Raw genomic sequence first — 23485 nt, 5'->3', positions numbered from 1 at the left:
CCGACGCTTATCGCCGCCCAAGACAATTGTGATTGGTTTAAAGAAATGCCAATAAACCAGAGCACATTTTTCTCCCATCCCAGAATGCTGTGTGGACTAGCCAGAACTTCCCCCACAATGTTGTGCGGGAAGGTCTGGCAAATTGAGACTAGCTGTGCCCTTAATTACAGCTAGTTTTCTGGGGTCCACATTTAAAAACAGACAAAAAACATTACCAGCCACATCACTTCATTTCTAGGCGATTCTAGGATCAGACTTTCAGGGGGGCTCAGCCCCTAATGAGAATGTGATACGGATACAGTGCATGCAAAAGTGTTAAGTATGTGTGTATATATATGTATAATGTACTTTTTCTTAATACACTATAGAATGTGGTATTAATAAACCGCCCCTTACAAAGAACAGTAAGAAAAATGTAATATTATTTAGTATGCTGGGAAACTTTATTAGAAATGTCCAGACATTTTAAGACATGTCCAGTGGGAACACATAAACTATTGTCTTCTCCTTGTGCGTGTGGGCCACGTTACATCTGCTGCCTGCAGGCATACACTGCTCGGCTTTTACAACCTTGGGAAGGGCTCTCTTCATTTCCATCCTTCATTGTAACATTTGTAAATTTTTTTGTGTGCAGATAAGAGGCTGAAAACAAAGCTTCATAAATCTGAGATGGAGGCCATAAAATAACAGCGTGTCACTCCTGGATGACTTATGTAGCCTCTGGAAATTTGCCTGGTAGTTTTCAACACTGAGTATGGCCTTGGTCAACTGAGCAAGGGCCCCCGTGTACAACGGGCTAAAAATAATCAATCCAAGCTGCAGGTTTCTGTCATGCATCATAGTCCTGCTCTTCACAGCTAGCAGAGAAATAAGATGAATGAACCTGAATTGTATGTGTTTATTCTACCAGTCAGTTTGGTAAATAGTTAAACTAGAAATGTTTTTATGATAAATAATACCTATCTGATAATGTGTATAGTAAATATAAAACTGAAATAAAAGTTTTAAAGTAAGCCAACCCCTGACACTCCAACTTTGACTGAATTGTAATTGGATAAGATTTTATTTATATATTTTAAAAGATTTTTTGGGGGGCATGTTAGGGCTTAACTCATTAATAAGCTTAGTCTTTGGTAGATAATAGTCTCACATTGCCAGCTCTATCTCCACAGCGCTGTGCAGTAAGGTCTGGCTACACCACACATACATTCTGGGATAGGAGGGAAAAAATGGGGATGTCTGGGATGTTTGGGTTTCTTTAAACCAATCCCAATCATCTTGGGCGGCGCTAAGCTCAAGACGCAGTGCTGGTGGCTCTGCAAAATAGTCTCGGGAAGAAACTAGTTTTGACGGAACATTTACACCCCGCACAAGAAAACGCCACATACAATATTAAATGAAATTAACTGTTCACACAATACAGTAACGTGAGCTATTTAAATTAGCTTGATACATGGTTAAACCTCATTGGCTCTCACCAGTGTATCTCTGTGTGTACTTCGTCCACAGCAATCCCACCAATCTGTCCCAAAACGTCCCAGTTAGAAAGGAAATGCCGTAAACATATTCTTTATAAATCTTTAAAATCATTCACCGAAAGAACCAAGCAGGCCTGCCTTGTTGCACAATTAAAATTATTTTTCAAAACTTATTTTCAGCGTGTAGCTTGCTAGCTCGAAGGTGGTTGTTATTATTTCCCGATGAGAAGGGAGTTTGAGAACAGCAACATACAGACAGCAGACATCCGCACACCAGCCACGTGCCAGATTTCAGGTTTTATCCTAAAAAATTGACTTCCGTTGATCCATACTAAAAAAAGATAATAATACATTTCCTGCCCAAAAAATGGGTTTGAATAGCAAAAATAAGTACAAACTACCAATGGAACATAATTAGTAATAATGCCTACTACAAGTCTACATGTAGAAAAAAATAAAATAAATAAAGTTCACTCCTGGATGAGACAGTCAAAGTATATTTGATATACTGTATATTTGCGTACAGTAAGATTTGTAAGTCATGTCGAAGAAAAGTTTTTTACTGGAGTATCTGATGGTCCATGCCTTCTTCCCCAAGCCCATATGAACTAAAAGATTAGAGGCACAAAAAAAGGGCTACTGTAAAGTTGCAGCAGTTACTGCACGTCAATCACTCGTGATATTCTGTTTCCTTTTTGTGGTGCTGTCGGGCATACCTAAGTTGTGTTTCTCCTCCTACAGCTATATTTATGAAAGTGATGGAAAACCACACACTGACGAGCATCACACTCTTGTGACTCATTCAAAACAATAATAATGTTCAGTACAGTTAGACATGATTGCCTGAACATTGCCCAATTCAATTGTAACATGGAATAGTTGTATAATTACATGAAATAATGCAAACCCATGTGGCAAGTTTTAACATGGCTGAATGTTTGCCTGAGAAGTCCTCTGCTCTTCGCCTGGGGAATACTTCTATGCATTTTTCTGTTCTTTTTTTCCCCCTTGTGATTACAAGTTTTCTTTTCGTAAACATGGAGGCATGAACTGACAAGCGCCCTTGCTTCTGTGAATCAGCGTTCTACAGTGGTAATAACCTTTCCCTAAGGACAATACTGCATGGAGGCATTTAGGGAAAGTGCAGGGCAAAGTCATGCCCAGTCCAGGAAGTAGAAATCAGTCAAACCCCTGCAGGTGAGTGGGTACTGTGGAAGAAAAAGTTCTCTCAGGGCCAATTCTGTGGCTGGTTCGGATTAATTTTATTCACTGCGCAGTGGAGACAAAAGCTCACAAGATGCTGTAGGATTCTCTCTGACCAGAATGAGTTTTCTGGTCAGGGTTTTATACAAAGTTACAGGGCACAACAGAATAACAAAAGCTGATAAGAAATTCACTCACAAACCTATCTTAGTAGATCTGCAGAGACCGTCTGCTCAAACTATTGAAAAACGGTCCTTTGTTCAACCCTCCTTTTGTCCTCGGGTCAAATTTGACCCATTTTTCAAAAAGTTTCTATATCAAATTGTCAAAATAAATAACAAGGAGGTTCCATATACGACGCTCTTCCCAAGTAAAATAAATGATCAGTTCACTACTTTCATTGAATTTGGGTGTTTTATTGAATTTTATAGCATTTGAAAAAAAAATTGATAAAAGAACGTTGAAAAGAAGAAGAAAAAACATTAAAAAAGCGCAGAAAAAAACTAAGAAAAAAAACATCGGAAAAAGTGACAAAAAACGTGGAAAAAAAAGTGACAAAAACATCGGGACTTTTACCTTTATTTGATAGTGACAGTGGATAGACAGGAAAGGGTGGCGTGAAAGAGAAGGGAGGACATGCAGCAAAGGGCCGCAGGTTGGATTTAATCCCGGGCCGCTGCAAAGGACTCAGCCTAAAAGGGGTGAGTTGCCCCTTATTAGGGCCCGAGCACGAAAGTGCAAGGCCCCAACGGTGCCTTGCACTGAAAGTGCGAAGGAACCTATTGTTTTTCGTCAGATTATTATTATTTTTCCGAGTCCTTTGTTGCATTTTTGAGGGGGTTAGTATGCACGAAAACTCACAAGAATTTGCACAACTGGTGAAAAATGTAAAAGTATTGTAGTAATTGGGCTTGGGCGTTGCCAGGGGGCTCCATAGCGCCCCCTAACGTGTGCATTAATTACGACAAAAGTAATAAGTTAATATACCAACTTTTGAGGGAACATAGGTCTCATCTTGAACTCCATCGTGCTATTTTTATAAAAAATTTGAAAATTCTAAAATTTCTGAAATATTGGTTTTCGTGAAAAAATCTTCATTTTATGAACACATGTTTGAGGACTTTAGGATGCACGAAAACTCTCAAACTTTTGCAGACATTTGCAGAATATTAAAATCTTTCATCTTTCTTTTCATCTTTCATTTAGGCTTGGGAGTGGTACGGTTGCTCTATAGCGCCCCCTAATTGGATTTAGCACTTGGGCACATTTTTGACGGCCTCAATATATACGGAAACTCACAAAGATTGGCGCACACATAAACACCTGGGAGCTTTGCGAGACTGTACAGCGATTTGGGCCATACCTCTAAGCGGGCGCCACGCCCCCTACCTGCGTGAAGGCCTTAACATGGACATAGTTGCTCCGATCATCACCAGATCTAATACACATATTGCTCTAATAATTGCGGACATATTTCCCATTTACCTTCATTAGCTCCGCCCAACCGGAAGGCAGCCATTTTTAATTATGCATTTTTCAGGTGTTTTACATTCTTTCGAACTCGTCCTAGGCCGTGACTTCAATCTTCTTGAATCTTTGCAGGAAGTATCTGGTGACCCTCATAATGAAAAGTTATCCAGAGAATTTTGATAGTTGAAAAAATGCGGAAGTTATAGCAACTTACTGTCTAAACAGGAAGTTGCGTTATCTTGACAACAATTATTCCGATTGCCCCGAAACTTGACAAGGATGTTCCTCCTGGCCGGTTTAGCAACTGTGCCAAAGTTTACTGCAATCGGCCATTAGATGGCGCTGTTTTAATTTTTTTTATTTAATCATCAAAATATTGACATATGGGAAGCCTACTTTGTCTAACTACTCCTGGGACGTGAGTCCGATCGGCACGAAAACTTGCATATACACTCGGAGGACCCTCGTGACAAAAAGTTATCAAAAGAATATTGATAGCTAAAACAATGCGCAAGTTATGGAGGACCAACTTCCTGTAGGTGGGAGCGGAAACAGGAATGGTTATATCTTGCCAACGGCTATTCCAATGGACACAAAACTTAATGTGACTATGAGGCTGTTTGCCAAATATGTCGTCAATTGGCCTTTAGATGGCGCTGTTTTAATTTTTTTTAATTAATTAGCTAATTTGCTTTGAGCGAAACCTACTTTTTTTAACTCCTCCTAGAGCATGAGGCCCATCTGCACAAAAATGTGCACGTAGACTCGGTGGACCCTCATGACAAAAATATATCAAAAGAATTTTGATAGCTAACACAATGCGCAAGTTACAGAGGACCAACTTCCTGAAGGGGGATGTCGAAACAGGAAGTTGCGTATCTTAACAAGATTTATTCCCGATTGACACCAAATAGGAAAAAGTCCGTAAAGGGGTTTGAGCATCCACGCCAAATTTATAGTGCATCGGCCATTAGATGGCGCTGTTAGAATTTTTTTTATTAATTATTCACATCGCGATATATGGGAAACATACTTTGTCTAACTCCTCCTGGGCCGTGAGTCCAATCTGCACGAAAACTTGGATATAGACTCGGTTGACCCTCGTGACTAATTCGACTATGGAGGAACAACTTCCTGTAGGTGGGTGTGGATACATGAACGGTTCTATCTTGGCAAAAGTTTTGCGATTTACATGAAACTTAGAATGTGTGGTCTACATGTGATGTTGCATTTGCCAGTACCCCCCGGGGCAAGAAGCGAGGGCCCGTCATCGCTGCTTGCAGCTTTAATTTATATTATTCTCCTGTGTTGTTCAAAACTTTCTGCAGGTTCAAAACATCACGTGTTTCGGGATGTTTTTTAAACGGTTAATATTTGTCATTAATCACTATGATAAGATATTTGGGGGGGTTTCCTGCCCAGTTTTTATATTGGGGGGCTGTAACCCCCCCGTAAATTATGCCTATAGGTCTCACTCACAGTGAGTGACCAAAGTAAAATGCTTTTTTTTAACACTAACTTAGCTATTGTAGAATAATGTTCTTACTATTTTCAGATACATATAATACAAATGTAAAAGGTTTCCATAAGAGACCAAGTGTGTTTTGGTATATACTTATTGCACAGAATTGTGTGTTGTCATAGAGACGGTGGTTCCACGAACAAAGTAAACTTGGACGCACAGAAGGTTTAGCTCAAGCCATTACTATAGAGTAGTTAAAGGTAATGAGTCTTTTAGCAAAGTACATTGAGTAATAATAACAAATGAAACAGGAACAGAATGTACCGCTTTGCATGAGAGCAAATGAGGACGAGACATAATACAGTGGCCCCCACCCTGGCGGGTGTTGTGTGAAGATGAAGCAGTCCCGGTGCGGAAGAAGAAGAGGGGACCAAGAAAGAAAGTATAAGAGATGAGGGGAAGAATAGATTGGGGCTCACAAGGTCTGACAGTCTAGAGATACGTGGACCGGCTCCGTCTTTTTGTCTGATGCTAGGGAAACTTAGTCTCTGCGTGCTTTGTGATCCCACAGATCTGTGTATTGAAACTCCGATGCTTGACTGATTAAACAAATGTATTTGACTTTATCTTATCATTTTATTTGGCTCTTGCTTAGGATCAATGTAATTCCAATATAACGAACGTGCGGGCATATATAGGTCTTTTATCGGAGTCAGACACATTGTCCCAAAAGGGGGGACACAGAGGAGGAAATCCCCAACACTAGACAAAAGGCAGACAGACTTGTTTAACACAGGAGACACTAAAAGGTTTGTTGATCAGAGAAAATAATAGGAACTTAATTAGTGAAAGAGGAAAAGAGGATATCATGATAAAATGAGACTAAAACTGTTAGGTTATTCATTTTCTTCTACAGTGCAGTTTGATGGGTTTTGTTTGAAATGTTCCTGGCAACCGAGAAAGCAACTCCAGCTCCTGTTGGAGTTCAGCCAGCAGCTCCACTTATTGGTAAGGACCCCGCATAGTGACAGTACATTTTGCATCCCTTAGCTGATAACCAGAGGAATTTCACTCTCAGTTTCAACGCCCATGTCTGCTTTTAATTTAATCGCACATGCTCTCCTCTTCCAACTCATAAAAGTCCATTCTAATCCAAAGTGTGAGAAAGTGTGTGAAGTTTTCCCCCTTTAGTCTCCAAAGGCCACAGCAGAAATTTGGGGCCGTATTCACAAAGTGAACTCCTCAATAGTGCTAAAGGCTCCTATCACTCACTCTGTCTGCAGTGATTGGTTGATGGGGGGGGGTGGTCTGTGACAGCGAATGTGAAATACTGTATTCATCAACACATTGTGCACTTTTCACAGTGAAAAGGAACATTAGATTGGATTGAAATTAAAAGTGAATTAAGATTATTTCAATTTAATTTTTAAATTAATTCAAATTGAACATTATATTAAATTAAAATGGAACTTAATTTAAGTGAAATCAAATTTTTAAATTAAACAAAAATTCTATTGGAATGGAATTTTTTGCAAATAAATGTATTAGTCAAGTCAAGTCAACTTTATTGTCAAAGTGCCAGACATACAGAGCATTTGAAAATACATTTCTCTCCGACCCACGCTTCAATAATGACATGTACAAGTATAATTTAAAAAGATAAACCTTACCGTAAGACTAGACACTGGGCGGCTGAGCAGTGCATGGGACTGGAAGCTGCTGGCAGACCTTGATAAGAAACTCTGCTTCCCAGCTGAGATTGCAGCTACCAACCTGCGACCAGACCTTGTTCTGTGGTCAGCCTCGCTGAAGCTTGTCTACATCATCGAGCTCACCGTGCCCTGGGAGGGTGCAGTGGAGGAGGCCTATGAACGGAAAAGGCTGAGGTACGCAGAACTTGCAGCCGATGTGCAACAACAGGGCTGGAATGCAAAGGTACACCCAGTGGAAGTAGGTTGCAGAGGGTTCGTAGCCACCTCAACATCTAGGCTACTCAGGGAGATGGGGGGAAGGGGGGGGGGGGGAAAAAAAAAAACCCCCCAAAAAAAAAAAAAAAAAAAAGGGAGGGGAGGAAAAAAAAAAAAAAAAACCCCCCCCCCCCAAAAAAAAAATCACAGGATGGCAACCAATGTACCTCTGGCTGAACCTGAACCCTGTGGAGGTGGGCCTATCAGCGAAACACCTAAGAAGGAGGGCGCCCACTTGACAACCCAAAGGGTGCCATCACTCAATTGACCATCCCACAGAGTCTCATTGGTGCCTCAAGTACGAATAATTGAGGGATTTTAACATCTAGTCCTACACAACAGATCTGTACAAGTATAATTTAAAAAGATAAAAAATATATACAAGAGAAAGGGGAGGGTGTTGAGCTTCCTGACTGCCTGGGGAATGAAGCTGTTTGCCAGTCTGGTGGAACAGGCTTGGTTGCTCCAGTACCTTCTCCAAGATGGCAGGTGGCTGTAGAGGCTGTGTGTGTGTGTGTGTGTGTGTGTGTGTGTGTGTGTGTGTGTGTGTGTGTGTGTGTGTGTGTGTGTGTGTGTGTGTGTGTGTGTGTGTGTGTGTGTGTGTGTGTGTTTTGTGGGGGGAGGGGGCTGAGGTCACCCACAAGGCCACAATGCTGGTTGCTTTGCGGGTGAGGTGGGTTTCATAAATGTAAATTAATTTAAAAAAAATGAAAATGAATCAAATTATAAATCAAATGAAAAGTTACATATTTCATTAAATCAATACAAAAAAATGTATTCAGCTAGAAACAAATGTGGATCTGAAGAGAGTATTTTTGGTTTGAGTGCATGTGTGGATGGAACGGTATTTATATTAGAACCAAGGAGGGAAAATACCTGTTTTCTAAAATACCCATGTACATGAAGAGTCCTCTGGACCTCTAACTTCTCTCAAACTAAAGCATTAAAATGTAGAGAATAACTCTTACACCAAAACATAGGAGCCCCAGAGTTAGGACTGAATTAGTCTCGCATTGCCAGATCTTCCTCCAGAGCGCTGCGGAGGAGGGTCTGGCTAGTCCACACAGCATTCTGGGATGGGAGAAAAAGATGCTCTGGTTTATTGGCATTTCTTTAAACCAATCACAATCATCTTGGGCATAGCTAAGCGCCAGTAAGCAAAATAGTCTCAGGAAGGAACTTGTTTTGGTGGAACATGTGTACGTTCAAAAGTTGTTTTAGTCGTGCAACAGAAAACTCAGATTGGACAGATAGTCTAGCTAGCTGTCTGGATTTACCCTGCAGAGATCTGAGGAGCAGTTAACCATAGACCTCATAAAGCCACCGGAGTTTAGAACGCCAACACAAAGACAGCAGTAGTTGAGGGACATCCGGCCAAAAAAGAGGGACATCCGGCGAAATTTTCGACAGCTGGGGAGCAATCCCGGAAATTAATCTGCGTCGAAATAGACTAGGACTGAATCAACTCAAGTTTCATCTTACTTAGACAGTTAAAAACAAATTTTTTAATACAATCCATAATTCCAAAGGCTCCAGTCTCCTGGTTGTCACTGACATGCAGAAATAAAAATTACCTCCTTTTTGTCTCTCTCTGATCCAGCTTCCATCATGTAGTTGGACCAGCAGATTTTTTTAGATGAGGGAGTACAGTTGACATGCCAAATATGTTTACATACACCAGGAATTTGTGAGTTGAGGCGAGGGGTGGAATCAGAGCTCTTTAACATATGGCTAAGTGAAGAAAAGTGATACAAGATGTCTTTGTAACCTTTTGATACCCTGTGCATGAGGGTTTCCATGAATACGTTATTATTATTATTATTATTACCGTGCAATAATAGGTTACTTTCAATTACAGCTGCATGTTACATAATGTTGTTCTAATTTCATTTAAGACTTAAAGGTCACATATTGTCAAAATTGAAATTTTCTGGCTTTTATCATAACTTTTTTATAACGGTTGTCCTGATCTGTTTATCACATTGTTTTTCCTTTTTCGGAAAAGTTCAATTGTCTTTCTATGTTCTTATGATGGTGTTGCTTCCTTCTCTGTGTTTTCTTTGTCTTTGTAACTCGATGGCTGCCCCTCAATGATCTCTCAAGTATAAATAAAGGTTGAATGAATGAATGAAAAAATGGGACATGAACCCCCGGATTCCTGGGTGAAAGTCCTGTATAAGGCAACAATCTGCCTCCTTATGAGGAAGTTGGTGCTCTAATTCTTCCTCACCTTACTTCCTGCTTAGCTCCCGTCATAATTACGACAGCCACTAGAGGGTGCTGCCTCTATGAATGTAGAGATGAGTCGTAATTGCTGCTTAAACAAACGACCTAGCGTTTTTTCATAGGGAGGACGGTCTCAAAAAGGCGAAGTCATCAAAAAACGTTGGACAAACCAGCCTTTCTGCCTGCTCTCTCAAATCAAACTGCCCATCACGCCATCACTGCTAATAACCCATTGGTGTACACTAAAGATTGATCCCTCGCTGTTTAACAACCTGTTTCAACAGGAATCAAGCATCACATTAATAAAGTCAAGTCACGTTAAGTCACCTTTATTTATACAGCACATTTAAAACAACATAAGTTGACACAAAGTGCTTTACAACCAAGGCAGATGGTTTGAAATCTCCCTCAGATAAAAAAGTACATACAGTAAAAAACAACAGTACAAAATGTAATTCAAAACAACTGACACAAAGACACCAAAGTCAAGTAGAGAAGAAGGAAATTAGGAGAGGGAATTATATAACAATAAATTAAAAAGCAGAACAAGGTAATAAAAGATCATTTAAGTGGTAAAAAGCAGCTAAAAGCTAAAAGCAAGTGAAAATAGGTGGATCTTTAAAGGTCCCATGGCATGAAAATTTCACTTTATGAGGTTTTTTAACATTAATATGAGTTCCCCCAGCCTGCCTATGGTCCCCCAGTGGCTAGAAATGGCGATAGGTGTAAACCGAGCCCTGGGTATCCTGCTCTGCCTTTGAGAAAATGAAAGCTCAGATGGGCCGATCTGGAATCTTGCGCCTTATGAGGTCATAAGGAGCAAGGTTACCTCCCCTTTCTCTGCTTTGCCCACCCAGAGAATTTGGCCCGCCCATGAGAAAGAGAGAGACATCATGGCTTTCAAACGAGCAAAGTGGCAGTTGGTCAAGGCCACACCCCCAACCTCCACCTTGCACCCCATCTCTCCTACTCAATAGCTACAGACACAGAAATGGCACATCCTAAGTAAAGCTCATTATGGGACTGAAAAATCTGGTCACTGTCTGCCACAATGTCTTTCTTACTACCACACAATTTTTACCTTCCTTTTCTTTTGGGAACCAAATAACTGACTACCTAGGGGTCCTGTCTGTGTTTCCCTTTTTTTTTCTCGTAGTAGAGTGGTCACTGATGCAGGAAGAGGACATCCAGCAGAACAGATGGCGGCGCTCCCCTCGGGACCCAAACTCGCCCAGAACGTCCCGGAGGAACCGCAAGAAGACCAAGAGCAGCCGCGACTGCCACCTGGAGAGGAAGGAGATGCGGGTGCGGGACCTCGGTCTCGGCTACGACTCCGACGAAATAGTCCTCTTCAAGTACTGTGTTGGGACATGCCACAGTGCCCGCAAAAACTATGACCTGGCCCTCAAAGCTCTGATGGACAACGGGAGCATCTCGGACAAGAGGGTCAGCAGTCACCCCTGCTGTCGGCCTACCCGTTACGAGACTGTGTCCTTCATGGACACCCAGACTACTTGGCAGACCATAAGGTGGCTCTCTGCGGCCAACTGCAGCTGTGTGGGCTGACTGTAAAAAAGAGTCTATCTACAAACACAGAAATGCTCTTGTGTGAAATAGCAGCATGCCGCGAGGCCTGGTCTCTATAGCGGGTGACTAAACCCCGGTTCATGTGGTGTAAGGCATGGGCCGGGGATGGGATCCGCAGTGCGGTGGCCATGGCCTGCCCTACGCTGACAGCTCGGCCGTTGTTAATGGAGGTTCAGATACCTTCAGATAGAACCATACGCCACCGGCAGGCTATCTGAATGTTTGCCACCAGCCTGGTGCAGTGGAAGGTTTGATTAAATGCCACCAGCAATAAGCAGAGAGGAGGAAACCTCATTCAACCAGTTGAAGGCTTACAGCAGCCATGTTGGAGGTCTTCCGGTCTTTGGAAAAGAAACTCTGAGTGGTAGCTGATCACATTTCTAAGGCTACATTTACATTGCTGTGGTTTGGTTTTTGAGCATAGTTTGGAGCCAAAAGCGATCTCCGTGCACCCAAGCGTTTTCAGCTCCAGTAGAAGAACTAATCTCCATTCAGACTAAAGCTCAGTTCAGACCAAAGATTCGTGATGAGACAAGTTGAAACTTGCAACTACTTGCAACTACTTGCAACGCGTCGGTCTGCGGCGTTCTGAAACCTGCCAGTTCACACCAATGCCACGAGACGAGACGGTGTATCATCTTCGTAGCAACGACTCTTTGTGCTTCTGTCCTAACTAACGACTTCAAGGCTTTTTGTAGCTAAATATTTAATTTGTTGCGTCTAAATATGAATGTGGATAACGTGATAGTGAGGTGCTTGCTACAGTTACATTTCTAGTGATGAATCGGCGAAAACACGTTTTATTTCCCTTTGAAATAATTTTTGTCCTAGGCGCTCCCTCTCTTCAGACACTCTCTAGGTCGTACGTGTTCGCGGGCGCACGTTGAGCCTCCGTTAACAGTTTGTAACAGAAACAGAAATGGATTATGGATCATTTTATTGTAGCAGACTTTACAAGATGACTCCTCTATTGGCTGTTGAAACAGGAGACGTCCCTTATGTTCTAAAACCAGCATCTGCGACTTGAACAGCTGAGTCGCAGCGACAACATCAGCTGGTTTGAGTCGAGCTGAGACAGGCCGCTTCAGACAGCTGCAACTTTTCTCTGAAACGTTCTAAAATGGTTTTGTCTCATCGCAAGTCTTTGGTCTGAACTGGGCTCAACACGCCCAAACCTCATATCTCATCAACATTCTCGTATACTGGGCATAAACAGGATGCAGCATGTATACTCCGCCCATTGCTGGTAGTTGCCATGGTAATGTTAGTAGCTTAGTCTCAGAGAACGAAACGTTGTGACCGATAAGACCCAATCAGATGGAGAAACATTGGCGTCAGTGTCTGTGTTGCCAAAGGTCTCCTTTTGTGGCCGTTGAGACTGAAACACAACCCTGCAGATTCCAACCCAAAACGGGTCAGAAGTGTTTCTAAATGTCTGTGGTTTAGGGGCTCGGAAACGCCAGAGCATGGGGAATGAGGGGGGGAAACGTAGCAAAAGATATTCCTTTTTAAACCAAAACATAGCAATGTAAATGTAGCGTGCAATGGAATTCTGTATGGTAAATTGATAACTTCTGTGTTCTTTTTAACTGAAAGCTGTTGATTTCACCATTAATATGTTTTTTGTTAGGCAGAAAAATCACATGACCTTATTAGCTATCTAGCTAATAGGCTAGCTGCTCCTGAAATAGAAACTAGCAGTAGAAGAGGCTGCATGCAGACATTTGTAGCAGAAACATACTCCAGCAGGTATGAAGGGTAACATTTTTATTAATTTGTGTTCACAAATGATTATATTGTGGCAATAACTTTGAATTGGAAACATTATTATTCATTATCCTGCAAACTTTAAAGGATGTCAAAGATATAACAGCCTTAAACATAAAATCTAAGCGCAAAATAAAAAAATAACCAAAGCCAAATTAAAGCCAAGCATCCCATTCGGACTGTTTATGACCTTTAAAGGAATACGCCACCGTTTGTTGAAATAGGGCTTATCACGGTCTACCCTGGCTGTAGATAGGTGGACCAACGCATTTTTTTGTCTCAGTGCAAGTAATTAGGTTGTTTTTTTGTCTTTTGTTGGCTCACTTTTACTCACAACATGCTAAACGGCAACATAGGATTCCATTCACTATGCTAAGCTAACTAGCGGCGGCGCTGCCGGTGTTGCACCGGACTAAAACAATGCATGCACAAAAAATGTGTTGGCCCACCTATCTACAGCTAGGGGAGACCGTGATAAGCCCTATTTCAACAAACAGTGGCGTATCCCTTTAAGGCAGCTCTTACTGTTCATTGGAGTGAACGTGGAGTGCTGAAACACAGTTTAACAATTCAATGATTAATAAATACTTGAATTAAAATTACTTTGTTATTATTAATTCAACTTTATTAATTCAAGGCAAGTGTAATACTTTGTGCTCACAAATTTGAAAATATTACCCTTTATATATGCAGAATTGATAATAACAATATTGATTTTCATTTGAATTGAAAACTCACTTAGCACGCAGCATATTTTGGCAAAACTAAGTCCCTTTTTTTGAACTACTGCCCAACCTGAAATATAATGGCAACTTTTAACGGTTTCAGTTATATTAAATTGAATTCGTATTTTAAAAGAAATGGTAGTTGAAGACAGTTTATGGTTTGAAATGTGAGTCATCGGCTCCAAAAGTCTGCACGTAAGCGTAGGATATTTTAATGTTGGCATTTCTTTTTGTTTGCCCACCGACTACCAAGCGATCCATCAAAGCCAAAAACTCAATAATTTGTTCACGTCACAGGATTCACTGTATCTAAAACACGAGTTTATCTTAACAGACTATTTACTTTTAGTTTGAACATTACTGACTTATACATCCACACCAAAGCTTCGTTGAAACTATCTCTTTATCTTACATGGGTGTTTTATAGCCTATAATACTTTTCCATTATTTGCCAAAAGCCAGTTTTCCAGTGAACCTCCATGATGGAGCCAAATGTGATTTCTGGATATTTGTAAATCAACTGTAAAGCCTCTATTAAAACGAAGTCAAGGCAGAATGACATAGACAGCCTCAAATCAACCAAAAACTCAGTTAAACCAGTTTAAAGACCAAAAACTATGATGTGAAGACATGCTAATAAGAACTCAGAAGTATATTGAAGTTTCTGTTTTGTTTTGTTAATATAATGGTCTTCATAAGACTAAAATTAGCTTTCACCATGTGATACAACTACCTTTCCTCCCAGGGCAGCTCAAAATCACTATCTGGTCAAGGAAAACCCAGTATGAAAGCAACTGTAGTCAGTCTTCCAATGTCCTCAACAGTCTCTCTCACACACACACACACACACACGCACACACAAGTACACACACACACACACATTTTAAGTTTAGAAATACAAAAGTATTTAGCTTTGTTTATTTTAGTGGATGACATTCATAGCGCTTTGCAACCCGTTGTCACTTCCAACTCGTAAAATACTGATGCTTGGTCAGTGTCTCTCAGCAGATACCAACGCAAAAATCACCCTTTAGCGTCTGTATGGAACGCACCGGGCAGAGCAGCAGCTCGACTGCGGCGCTGTAAGATGATGTAGTATTAAGAGAGACAACGGTAGAGAGTAGTATGAAAGGATCATAAGGAGGTTGGTTTTGCGGGGTAGATGGGTCAATCAACACAGGAATTTCAACCTGGAGACCGGGATTCATGTCCCGTTCTTGTCCCACGTGTCACTGAAACGTACATTTGGTAACCCAACCTACCATCTTTTACTAAACCTAACTGCCCCGTTCTCGTGCCGCATGCCAGTTAAACTCAAGTCCCGAACCAGAGCGTCAAAAAGTGACACCAAAGGCACCTGACCAAGCGTCGCTTTTTGACGCGATGGGAGTGAAAATGTGTTGCACTTTACATGACCCCAGTGGCTTTCTAAATTCAGCAAAGCAGATTAGATCCTAACACACTGTCCTCCAGCCAACCTATGCCAACCTATGTTTATTGTAAATGCCACCACACTAGCTCTGGAGTACCTGTTTAAGCACAGCTTGTTTACATCTCTGTTAGGGCTGCTCGCTCTTAGTCGACTAATCTGTCCTTGTGGTCTTAGTGGACTAAGATTTCTTTAGTCGATAAGTCATTTTTTATCCCTTTTCATGCTGAGTGGCTTATTTCCAAGAAACTTGCTTGAAACGTGCACATCTCTGGTAAACACAAGATTTAAAGTGCACGATTCTTTGTGGAGAAACTCAGTTTAACAGATCTGTCGATTAAATCAACTAATCCATTAGTTGACAAAATCATGTAAGTGTTAGTCGACTAACAGTGCGTTCCATTTGTACTATGAGGTCAGATTTTCCGAGGTCAAAGTCGGAAGCACGCCTCCTGACTTGGGTTTCCGAGCTCGGAACTCAGACAGCCTCGCAAAGTGCATTCCATTTACATCGGATCTCGGAAGCTGAAGCTGGGAATGACGTCACACCCGAGTTGAATGCTTTCCATTTACAGGTTAGCCATTGTTAGCAATGGCAGTTTATACCAACGCATTGCGCTGATTTTTGTGCATGCAAACAGCGTAACAACATGTCCACAGATAGAAGTTGGACAGGACTGTGTGTACGACTGATTTAGTGAGACACAAATAAGCTAGTGAAAGCTGTAGTAACATACAGTCATTAGCACTTCTGTCATATTTGTGTCTCACTAAATCAGTCGTACACACAGTCCTGTCCAACTTCTATCTGTGGACATGTTGTTATGCTGTTTGTATGCACAAAAAACAGCATGATGCATTGTAATCAACTGGTGTTGCTAACAATGGATAACATGGCTAGAGCTACCCTACAGTGAAAAATCCGACTTGTAAATGGAACGCAGTCAACTCAGCGCCGCCCAAGACGATTGTGATTGGTTTAGTGAAATGCCAGTAAACCAGAGCACGTTTTTCTCTCATGTCATAATGTTGTGTGAACTACCCAGACCTTCCACCGCAGCTCTGTGGAGGAAGGTCTGGCAATGCGAGACTAACTTGGGTGTGACGTCATTCCCAGCTCCGACTTCCAACGTCGGACGTAAATGGAACGCACTATAAGGGTGTTTGGTGTCTTTAGTCGAGGACAGCCCTAATCTCTTTCAATAGTGTAATGTATGATGCCATCACAAATATAGTCATGAGCCAACCAGCTATCACCACATGGTCTATTTTCAAATTTCAACTTACTGGCCTTTAGGTAAGGTAGTCAAGGTAGCCATCCACCAACAGTTCATCATTAACATTAAAACATGATTTCTAAAATCATGTCAACAATTACTACTTTAATAGCTTAGTTTTCCATGCATTACAAATATATGTATTTAGGCTTTAGGCTGCCCACACGCTATTGTAGGTCCTGTTAAATATGCAACTTAATTTTATACAATATATGTATATGGGTCCCTGCTCCTTCTCTCTCATAGTTAAGTGTCCTTGGCTTAAGACCCCTGGTTTAAACAATGGTCACATCTAATCCAACTACTACAGATTAGTTGCCGAAACTGGTTTGCAAAGAAGCCATTTGGACTGTGACATGTATCACCACTAACATAACTTCACACAATGTGAAATACAACATGAATTGATAATGGTTAAAGTATGGTTAATGGTTAATACAAAACTGATAATATAACAAATTGCCTATATTTATTTAGAAATAACTTTTTGCATATAATGTAATAACATTATATTTTTACTAGTGCTGTCACTCGAGTAAAATATGTAATCGCGAATAATCGCATAATTGTCCATAGTTAACTCACGATTTATCGCAAATTAATCACATTTGCTTTTTTTATCTGTTATAAATGTACTTTAAAATGGATTTAATGGACTTTTTCCAGGTTTTTAATGCTCTTATCAACATGGGAGCAGACATATTTGTTTTCTTTATGCAAATGTTTATTATTATTGCAACAAGTTCACATCGACAGTACATGCAAATAACTTGTGGAGAGAACCATCTGGAAGGGCTATGAAACTCAACTTTCCATTCAAAAGACCCTTTTCTTTATCCTTTTCTGCTACTTTACCCTGACTATTACTATTACTATTACTAGGAGCTTTGTTTCTGCTAGCCATCGAGAACATTAACTGCTGCATCAGTTCTTGATTTCCCAAACTACGGAGCAGCCAAAATCACAGAACATTCGTGCGTGAAAATATATTGGGGGGTTAAAAATGATTTGCGTTAACTCGTTATTATCAGGTTAATTTGGACACCCCGAGTTTTTACATTATGATTTCAGTACCATGTTCAGTAATGTAACAACGTAAAATACAGTAGTGTATATTGTAATATTAAGCCAAAATAAATGATTAAGTGCATTTTGAATACAAATACAGGACATGATCTCTCACTGGCTTCCCACCTACCAACAGTGTCAGTTGTGATGCTTAACCGTCTCTGCAGTGGGAGGGCCACATGAAGGTTAAATAGTTGTAGGTGTGCACACCTACAACTATTTAATTTGCTGTTATTGTCGGTCCTTTCTGTTGCACACAGTTAAAATCCAAAATGTATCAATGAACATATATATTACACTTATTTTGGCTTGTTATTAGAATTTATGTTATTACATTTTTCACAAACTTGCCACGGAAATGTAATTACAACCATAGAATATATTAACCTTTAACATTATATGCAGATTATACTTTTTTTAATTTCAGTATCTGCAATAATATTTAACAATAATAATAATAATAATAATAATAAACATTATTAACCAGTTTCAAGGCACTCTTCTTGTTTGGTACGAAACGTTGGCTCTTGATGTAAATAGCGTGCTGCAGTTTTATAGATAGATGGGCTGGTTATACACATTAAAGTAATATTTGCAACGCTATGTATCAGGACATTTGTTGCATGTTTTGCATCACCTTGTTCCACCCCTCTGCGCTGCACATGTTTATGAGACTTTGAGAAATCTGAGTGGACCACATAAAAGCTCAAAACGAAAAGCAGTTTCAGTTTCCAGTCCTTCCATATCTGACCAATAACAAAACATTGAAAAAGTTTACAAGAAGCCTCACATATCATATGGTAGAATATTTATTTTGTACATGCAAGTTCTCTAAGACAGTATTCATACAAGCTTTTTGTGTTCAGCTGCATTTAAGCTAGTCAAAAAGACATTTAAGTGAAGCGTTGTCCTGTTTTACTTTGTGTATGTGTATATTAAACTCTGAAGAGTGTGTTTCCACTGATAACGATGGAATAACAAAGCACCTCCACATATTTGTATTAACTACAACTGGTTCTGCCCTCCCACTATTCAGCTCACTGAAATACTTTCAACTACTTTTTTTTGTTTGTTATTCAGGATCATCTGCAGAATGCTTACAGCCAAGCTTGCACACAATCTCACATTTGCTTTTAATTACACCAACTTGTGTTTTTTTTTATGACAGCAAATAGAAGTTGTAATGTTTAGAAGAAAAATGAAAACCCTCAAGAACATTTTCAGACAACATTATTACAAACAAAGGTCCCTACACATACATACATTCATATCTGAGTTTTACTTACAGAGTTTGGCTAATAACTACTCTTCAAATTTAAACCAACTCTTTGTTGCACAAACACCATGACATTATATGTATTCCGCAAGATACAATATATAATCAAGACAGACAGCTCTTGACTTACTGTTTCCCTCTGCTTTGTGCTAAGGTTAGATGAACACAGACAATGGATGCTTCTAATTTGTCTTAAATGTCTCCTTATTTTCCTCACTTGCATCTTATGCTCAAATCTTAACCCCTTCGACGTAAGACAAGAGGAAGCGATGCAAGGAAAAGATGTGAGGAAAGAGGAATCGAGTGTTTTTAGTAAAATTAGACATTCCCTTTCCTCTGAACCATTATCTCGAGCGGTGTCAGTTACTGATGATGATGAATGGCACAGCTGGTTCACCTGTTAGTCAGTCTGCACTAAGTCTATATATCGATGATGGTTCATTAACCGGATAGTTCCGGTGCTGCCGGAAGTTCCGCCAGATGTCCCTCACTTTCCACTTTCTTTGAGTCAGAGACGGTTTTATTTGTGTTTACTTTAAACTCTGGTCACATCGTGCAACATTAACCGGAACCTTTGAGCAACGTTATACGCTGAAAATGGCACGTTTTAAGGAAAATTTGGATCTTGCAACAAGGCAGGCCTGTCTGGTTCTCTCGGGGGAATGATTGTAAAGATTTACATAGAAAATGTTTACGGCATTTACTCTCTAACTGGAACGTTTTGGTGGGATTTGCTATGGACAACATATACATGGTGATACACTGGTAAGAACAAATGCTGTTTAACCATGTATCCAGCTAATTTAAATAGCTCACGTTACTGTATTGTGTGAACAGTTAACTTAATTTAATATTGTATGTGTTTTTTTTTGTGGGGTGCAAATGTTCCACCAAAACAAGTTCCTTCCTGAGACTATTTTGCAGAACCACACTTGCTCCGTCCGGAGCTTAGCGCCGCCCAAGACAATTGTGATGGGTTTAAAGAAATGCAAACAACCCCTAACCGTTTTTATAATTTATAATTTAAACAATTTATAATTTTTATTAATCCCCAGTGGGGAAAATTACAATTTACACTCTGTTGTTATTACACACTACACACACATGCTCAGGTGCTTTTACATGCACAAATGGAGAGATGTCCGAGTGAGTGGCCTGCGACTGGACAGGCACCCTCTGGTTCCCAACCCAACTCCCTACAGACTGAGATACTGCCACCCCTATTATTTATTCTCCTATGCACAAACTATGTGTGGACTAACCAGACCTTACTGCACAGCGCTGTAGAGGAAGGTCTGGCAATGCAAGACTAGTCTGCAGTCAGCGCTGCATGCCTTGGAGTTTGTGTGTCAACAGACAATGTGAAGTAATGTCCAAATAATAACGTACAGTTACCAATGTGTCTCTGCATGTTTTCCCCTTAAATAAACAGTTTGACGAGCATCTGCACATTAAAAACATAAAGCGTTTGTTTAAATTGTGAACAGACCTGTCAACTGAAAGCCAGCAATGCTTTAATTATTTATTTATTGAATCATGTGTCTGTATTGATTGATATTCTGTTTGTCAATTGATTATGTAATAAACCAATTTATGATGATAGTGTCTTGTAAATTGTAGAAAAATATAATAGCGGTTATATTTTAGGGAGAGCGGAAAACTGTGTTAATATATCTCACATAAAAAATTCACTACACGTCTGACGCACAAGGATTTTCAGCCTCATAAAAAACAATATTTGACTTAAATTTCTTCACTGCTGAGAGTAAACAGACTCCTCCACTCCTTGGTCCATGATAGGCTACAGGTTACTATAGGGAAACAATAGTAGGTGAAAAGAAAAATCAGTCTGATGATGAAAGTGGTTGTATGCTTACTTTAATAATCAGACCTTGGTAGGGACATTACACAGGTGCGGGGCTAGAAGAATGGCACGGGGTGGCACCTGCCCCCCCTGAAATATGATTTAATCATATATCCAGTAACCTAAGACTTTGGTAAACTCATTTCAAGCACCGAAACAGTTTGTACAACACATCATAAATTAAGGTTTGTTTTCAAATGAGATTTGAGGAATATCAAAAAAACAACCAACATTTCAACTTTAGCGCCAAATGATCTCTTTACACATTCCTCTAGAAAAAATTGGGGCATCACTGTACGGAAAACTGAGTTTGTTCTGAGCATTTTCATATGAGACACATGGGGATCAGTTATATGCAAATATCCTAAAAACATAAATTTAAGAAGATGTGAAAATGCCCTTGAACCTCAGAAGGTAAATCAGAATTCGGTCTAAAAATTGAGTCAAAAGGTTTTTTTTTTCTCAGAATTCTGACTTTATTTTCAGAATTCTGACTCTAAACTCAGAACTTAATACATCTTTAATACAAAAGTTCTACTTCCGTAGAAAACAATAAAACAAACACACATAACAGAATAAATTTGAATAAAGAAAACAATTAAATAGATAAGTAAAATAAAAATAAATAATTCTACTTCACACAAAGGTTCAGGTTAGAGCTATATTAAGTAGCAGGACAACAGGTAAGTAAGGAATTGTTATGGACAATATGTTTGAGTGCTAGTGATAGTACTTAATTCACCCATTTACATATGCTGGCTCTATACACAATAAAGGTATTGGTGGTAAGTTTAGCAATGGCAATTCCGTGGCTGTTTCTAAGTTTAAAAAAAAAGAATCTTACTCTTTAACAAAAAGGCCTATGTCTGTAGGGATCCTTTCCATAATGTTGTCAGACACTTAGAATAGTAATCTGAGCCTGTCAGGGGCAAAAACAACACTTTTAGTGGATGCAAACTAACGGTGTGCATTTGCCCTTTAGGCCTATCGTTACATTGCATGTGGTTACAGCGTTCTCACACAATACTGGACCAATTTTTGGGGCTTTTTTTTGCCTTTAATTGATAGGAAAGCTGTACACAGGAAAGGGGAGAGAGAAAAGGGGGACGACATGCAGCAACGGGCCACAGGTCGAAATTGAACCTGGGCTACTGAGGTATATACTGAGCCTTAGTACAACGTTAGGTGAACTACCAGGGTACTTGCTGGACCAATTTTAGAGATTTGTGTTCACATTAGTCACTTAGATATCAATGCATGGGCAAAAAAGGGTCCAGGTTGAAGGAAAACTGAAATTAAGTTTAAGTGAGCAAGGCTTCAAAAAATTCCTACATGGAATGACTATAGCTTGGTCTGGATGAGTGCGAAAGACTAGATTAAACTGTGAGCCGGCCTTTCCTTGCTCCATGTACTGTAAGGGAACACTGCCAAGTGAGGAGTGCCTGTGCCTGGCGCCCCTGCTATCAGAGGGTCAACACTCTGCACCCACAGACTTCTCTCTGATTCCCTCCGTCTGCAGTGCACTTGTGAACCAGGGCCAGTACACTGCTCTTACACTGGGACTCTAACCTGTACTGCATGTGCCGCCCTGTTGTAGAGTGAGCCTGTTGGGTCTTCATCACCCAACAGATTGCAGCTGAAAACAGCCTGATATAAAAACTGTGAATAGTCTTCATAAACTGTATGTCATGGTAGTGTATTATCTTGAATATATTCCAAATTTTTGACAATGCATTCTAAAATGCCTTCTGAACACCATTTTCGTACATTATAAATAATTAAACATTCTAAACTCTTTTGTCTGGTAAACTTCTCCTCAATAACACTCTTTCTACACATCTTACAACTAACTTAGATATTTCTGCCTTTCCCCCCAGTAGGGCTGCAACTAACGGTTATTTTCATAGTCGATTATTTTGATTAATCGATACTGTATCGATTAATCAAAATAAAATGTCAGAAAATGGTGAAAAATGTGTGTTTCCCAAAGCCCTATGATGTCCCCAAATGTCTTGTTTATTTTTTTCACCTTTATTTTTTTTACAGCAAGTCATTAAGTTCTTATTTGCAATGGCAGCCTGACAAGCAACAAAGCTTATAGTCCACTACTCAAAGATACGGTCACAGAGGAGTGAAGAAACTAGAAAAATAGAATTAGAAATTTTACTTTTTTTCATAAAACAATTACTCAAACCGATTCATCATTATCAAAGTAGTTGGCGATTAATTAAATAGTTGACAACTAATCGATTCATCTTTGCAGCTCTACTCCCCCCGGTACTACAATGGTTGGGTTGGTATTTAACAGGAACCAACAAATCAGCACATATGAAGGAGGACTATAATCTTATTATATACTTGTGCAGTATAAAAACATTGAACCTGAAGGGGCCCTGTGGAGTTTGGTTGTAAACCTTCAGTGATGTCTACATTCAATGTTTCTCACCAAAACACATTAAACCTGGATGTAAAGAAGGGGAAGCTGCCACCTGTTGGTAGAAAGAGTTTGTCACACAATAAACTATCCCGGACAAAAAAAAACTAACTATTTTTATTCCATATAATATAATATAATAATACTGTACTATTCTACATGGGCTTTGATTAGTGTGTTAGCATTGGGGGAAACTATGCTTTTTTCAACAACAAAAAATATATAGTATAGTATTATGGTATAGAAAATAGG

At 39.9% G+C, this 23485-nt stretch overlaps 1 protein-coding gene across 1 annotated transcript in view; it reads left to right on the top strand.

Moving 5' to 3' along the window:
* LOC120565814 (neurturin) overlaps positions 1–12068 on the top strand; it is a 38989-nt gene extending 26921 nt beyond the window's left edge. The window contains exon 4 of the mRNA XM_039811856.1: positions 10963–12068. Coding sequence (XP_039667790.1) covers positions 10963–11372 — 410 coding nt within the window. The 3' untranslated portion in view covers positions 11373–12068. The remainder of the gene's footprint in view (positions 1–10962) is intronic.
* The last annotated feature ends 11417 nt before the right edge of the window (positions 12069–23485 follow it).

The sequence above is a fragment of the Perca fluviatilis genome, chromosome 9 (assembly GCF_010015445.1).
Source record: "Perca fluviatilis chromosome 9, GENO_Pfluv_1.0, whole genome shotgun sequence".
Lineage (NCBI taxonomy): Eukaryota > Metazoa > Chordata > Actinopteri > Perciformes > Percidae > Perca > Perca fluviatilis.
The sequence above is the reverse complement of the archived record's forward strand: the minus strand, read 5'-3'. Positions and strand labels throughout refer to the sequence as shown.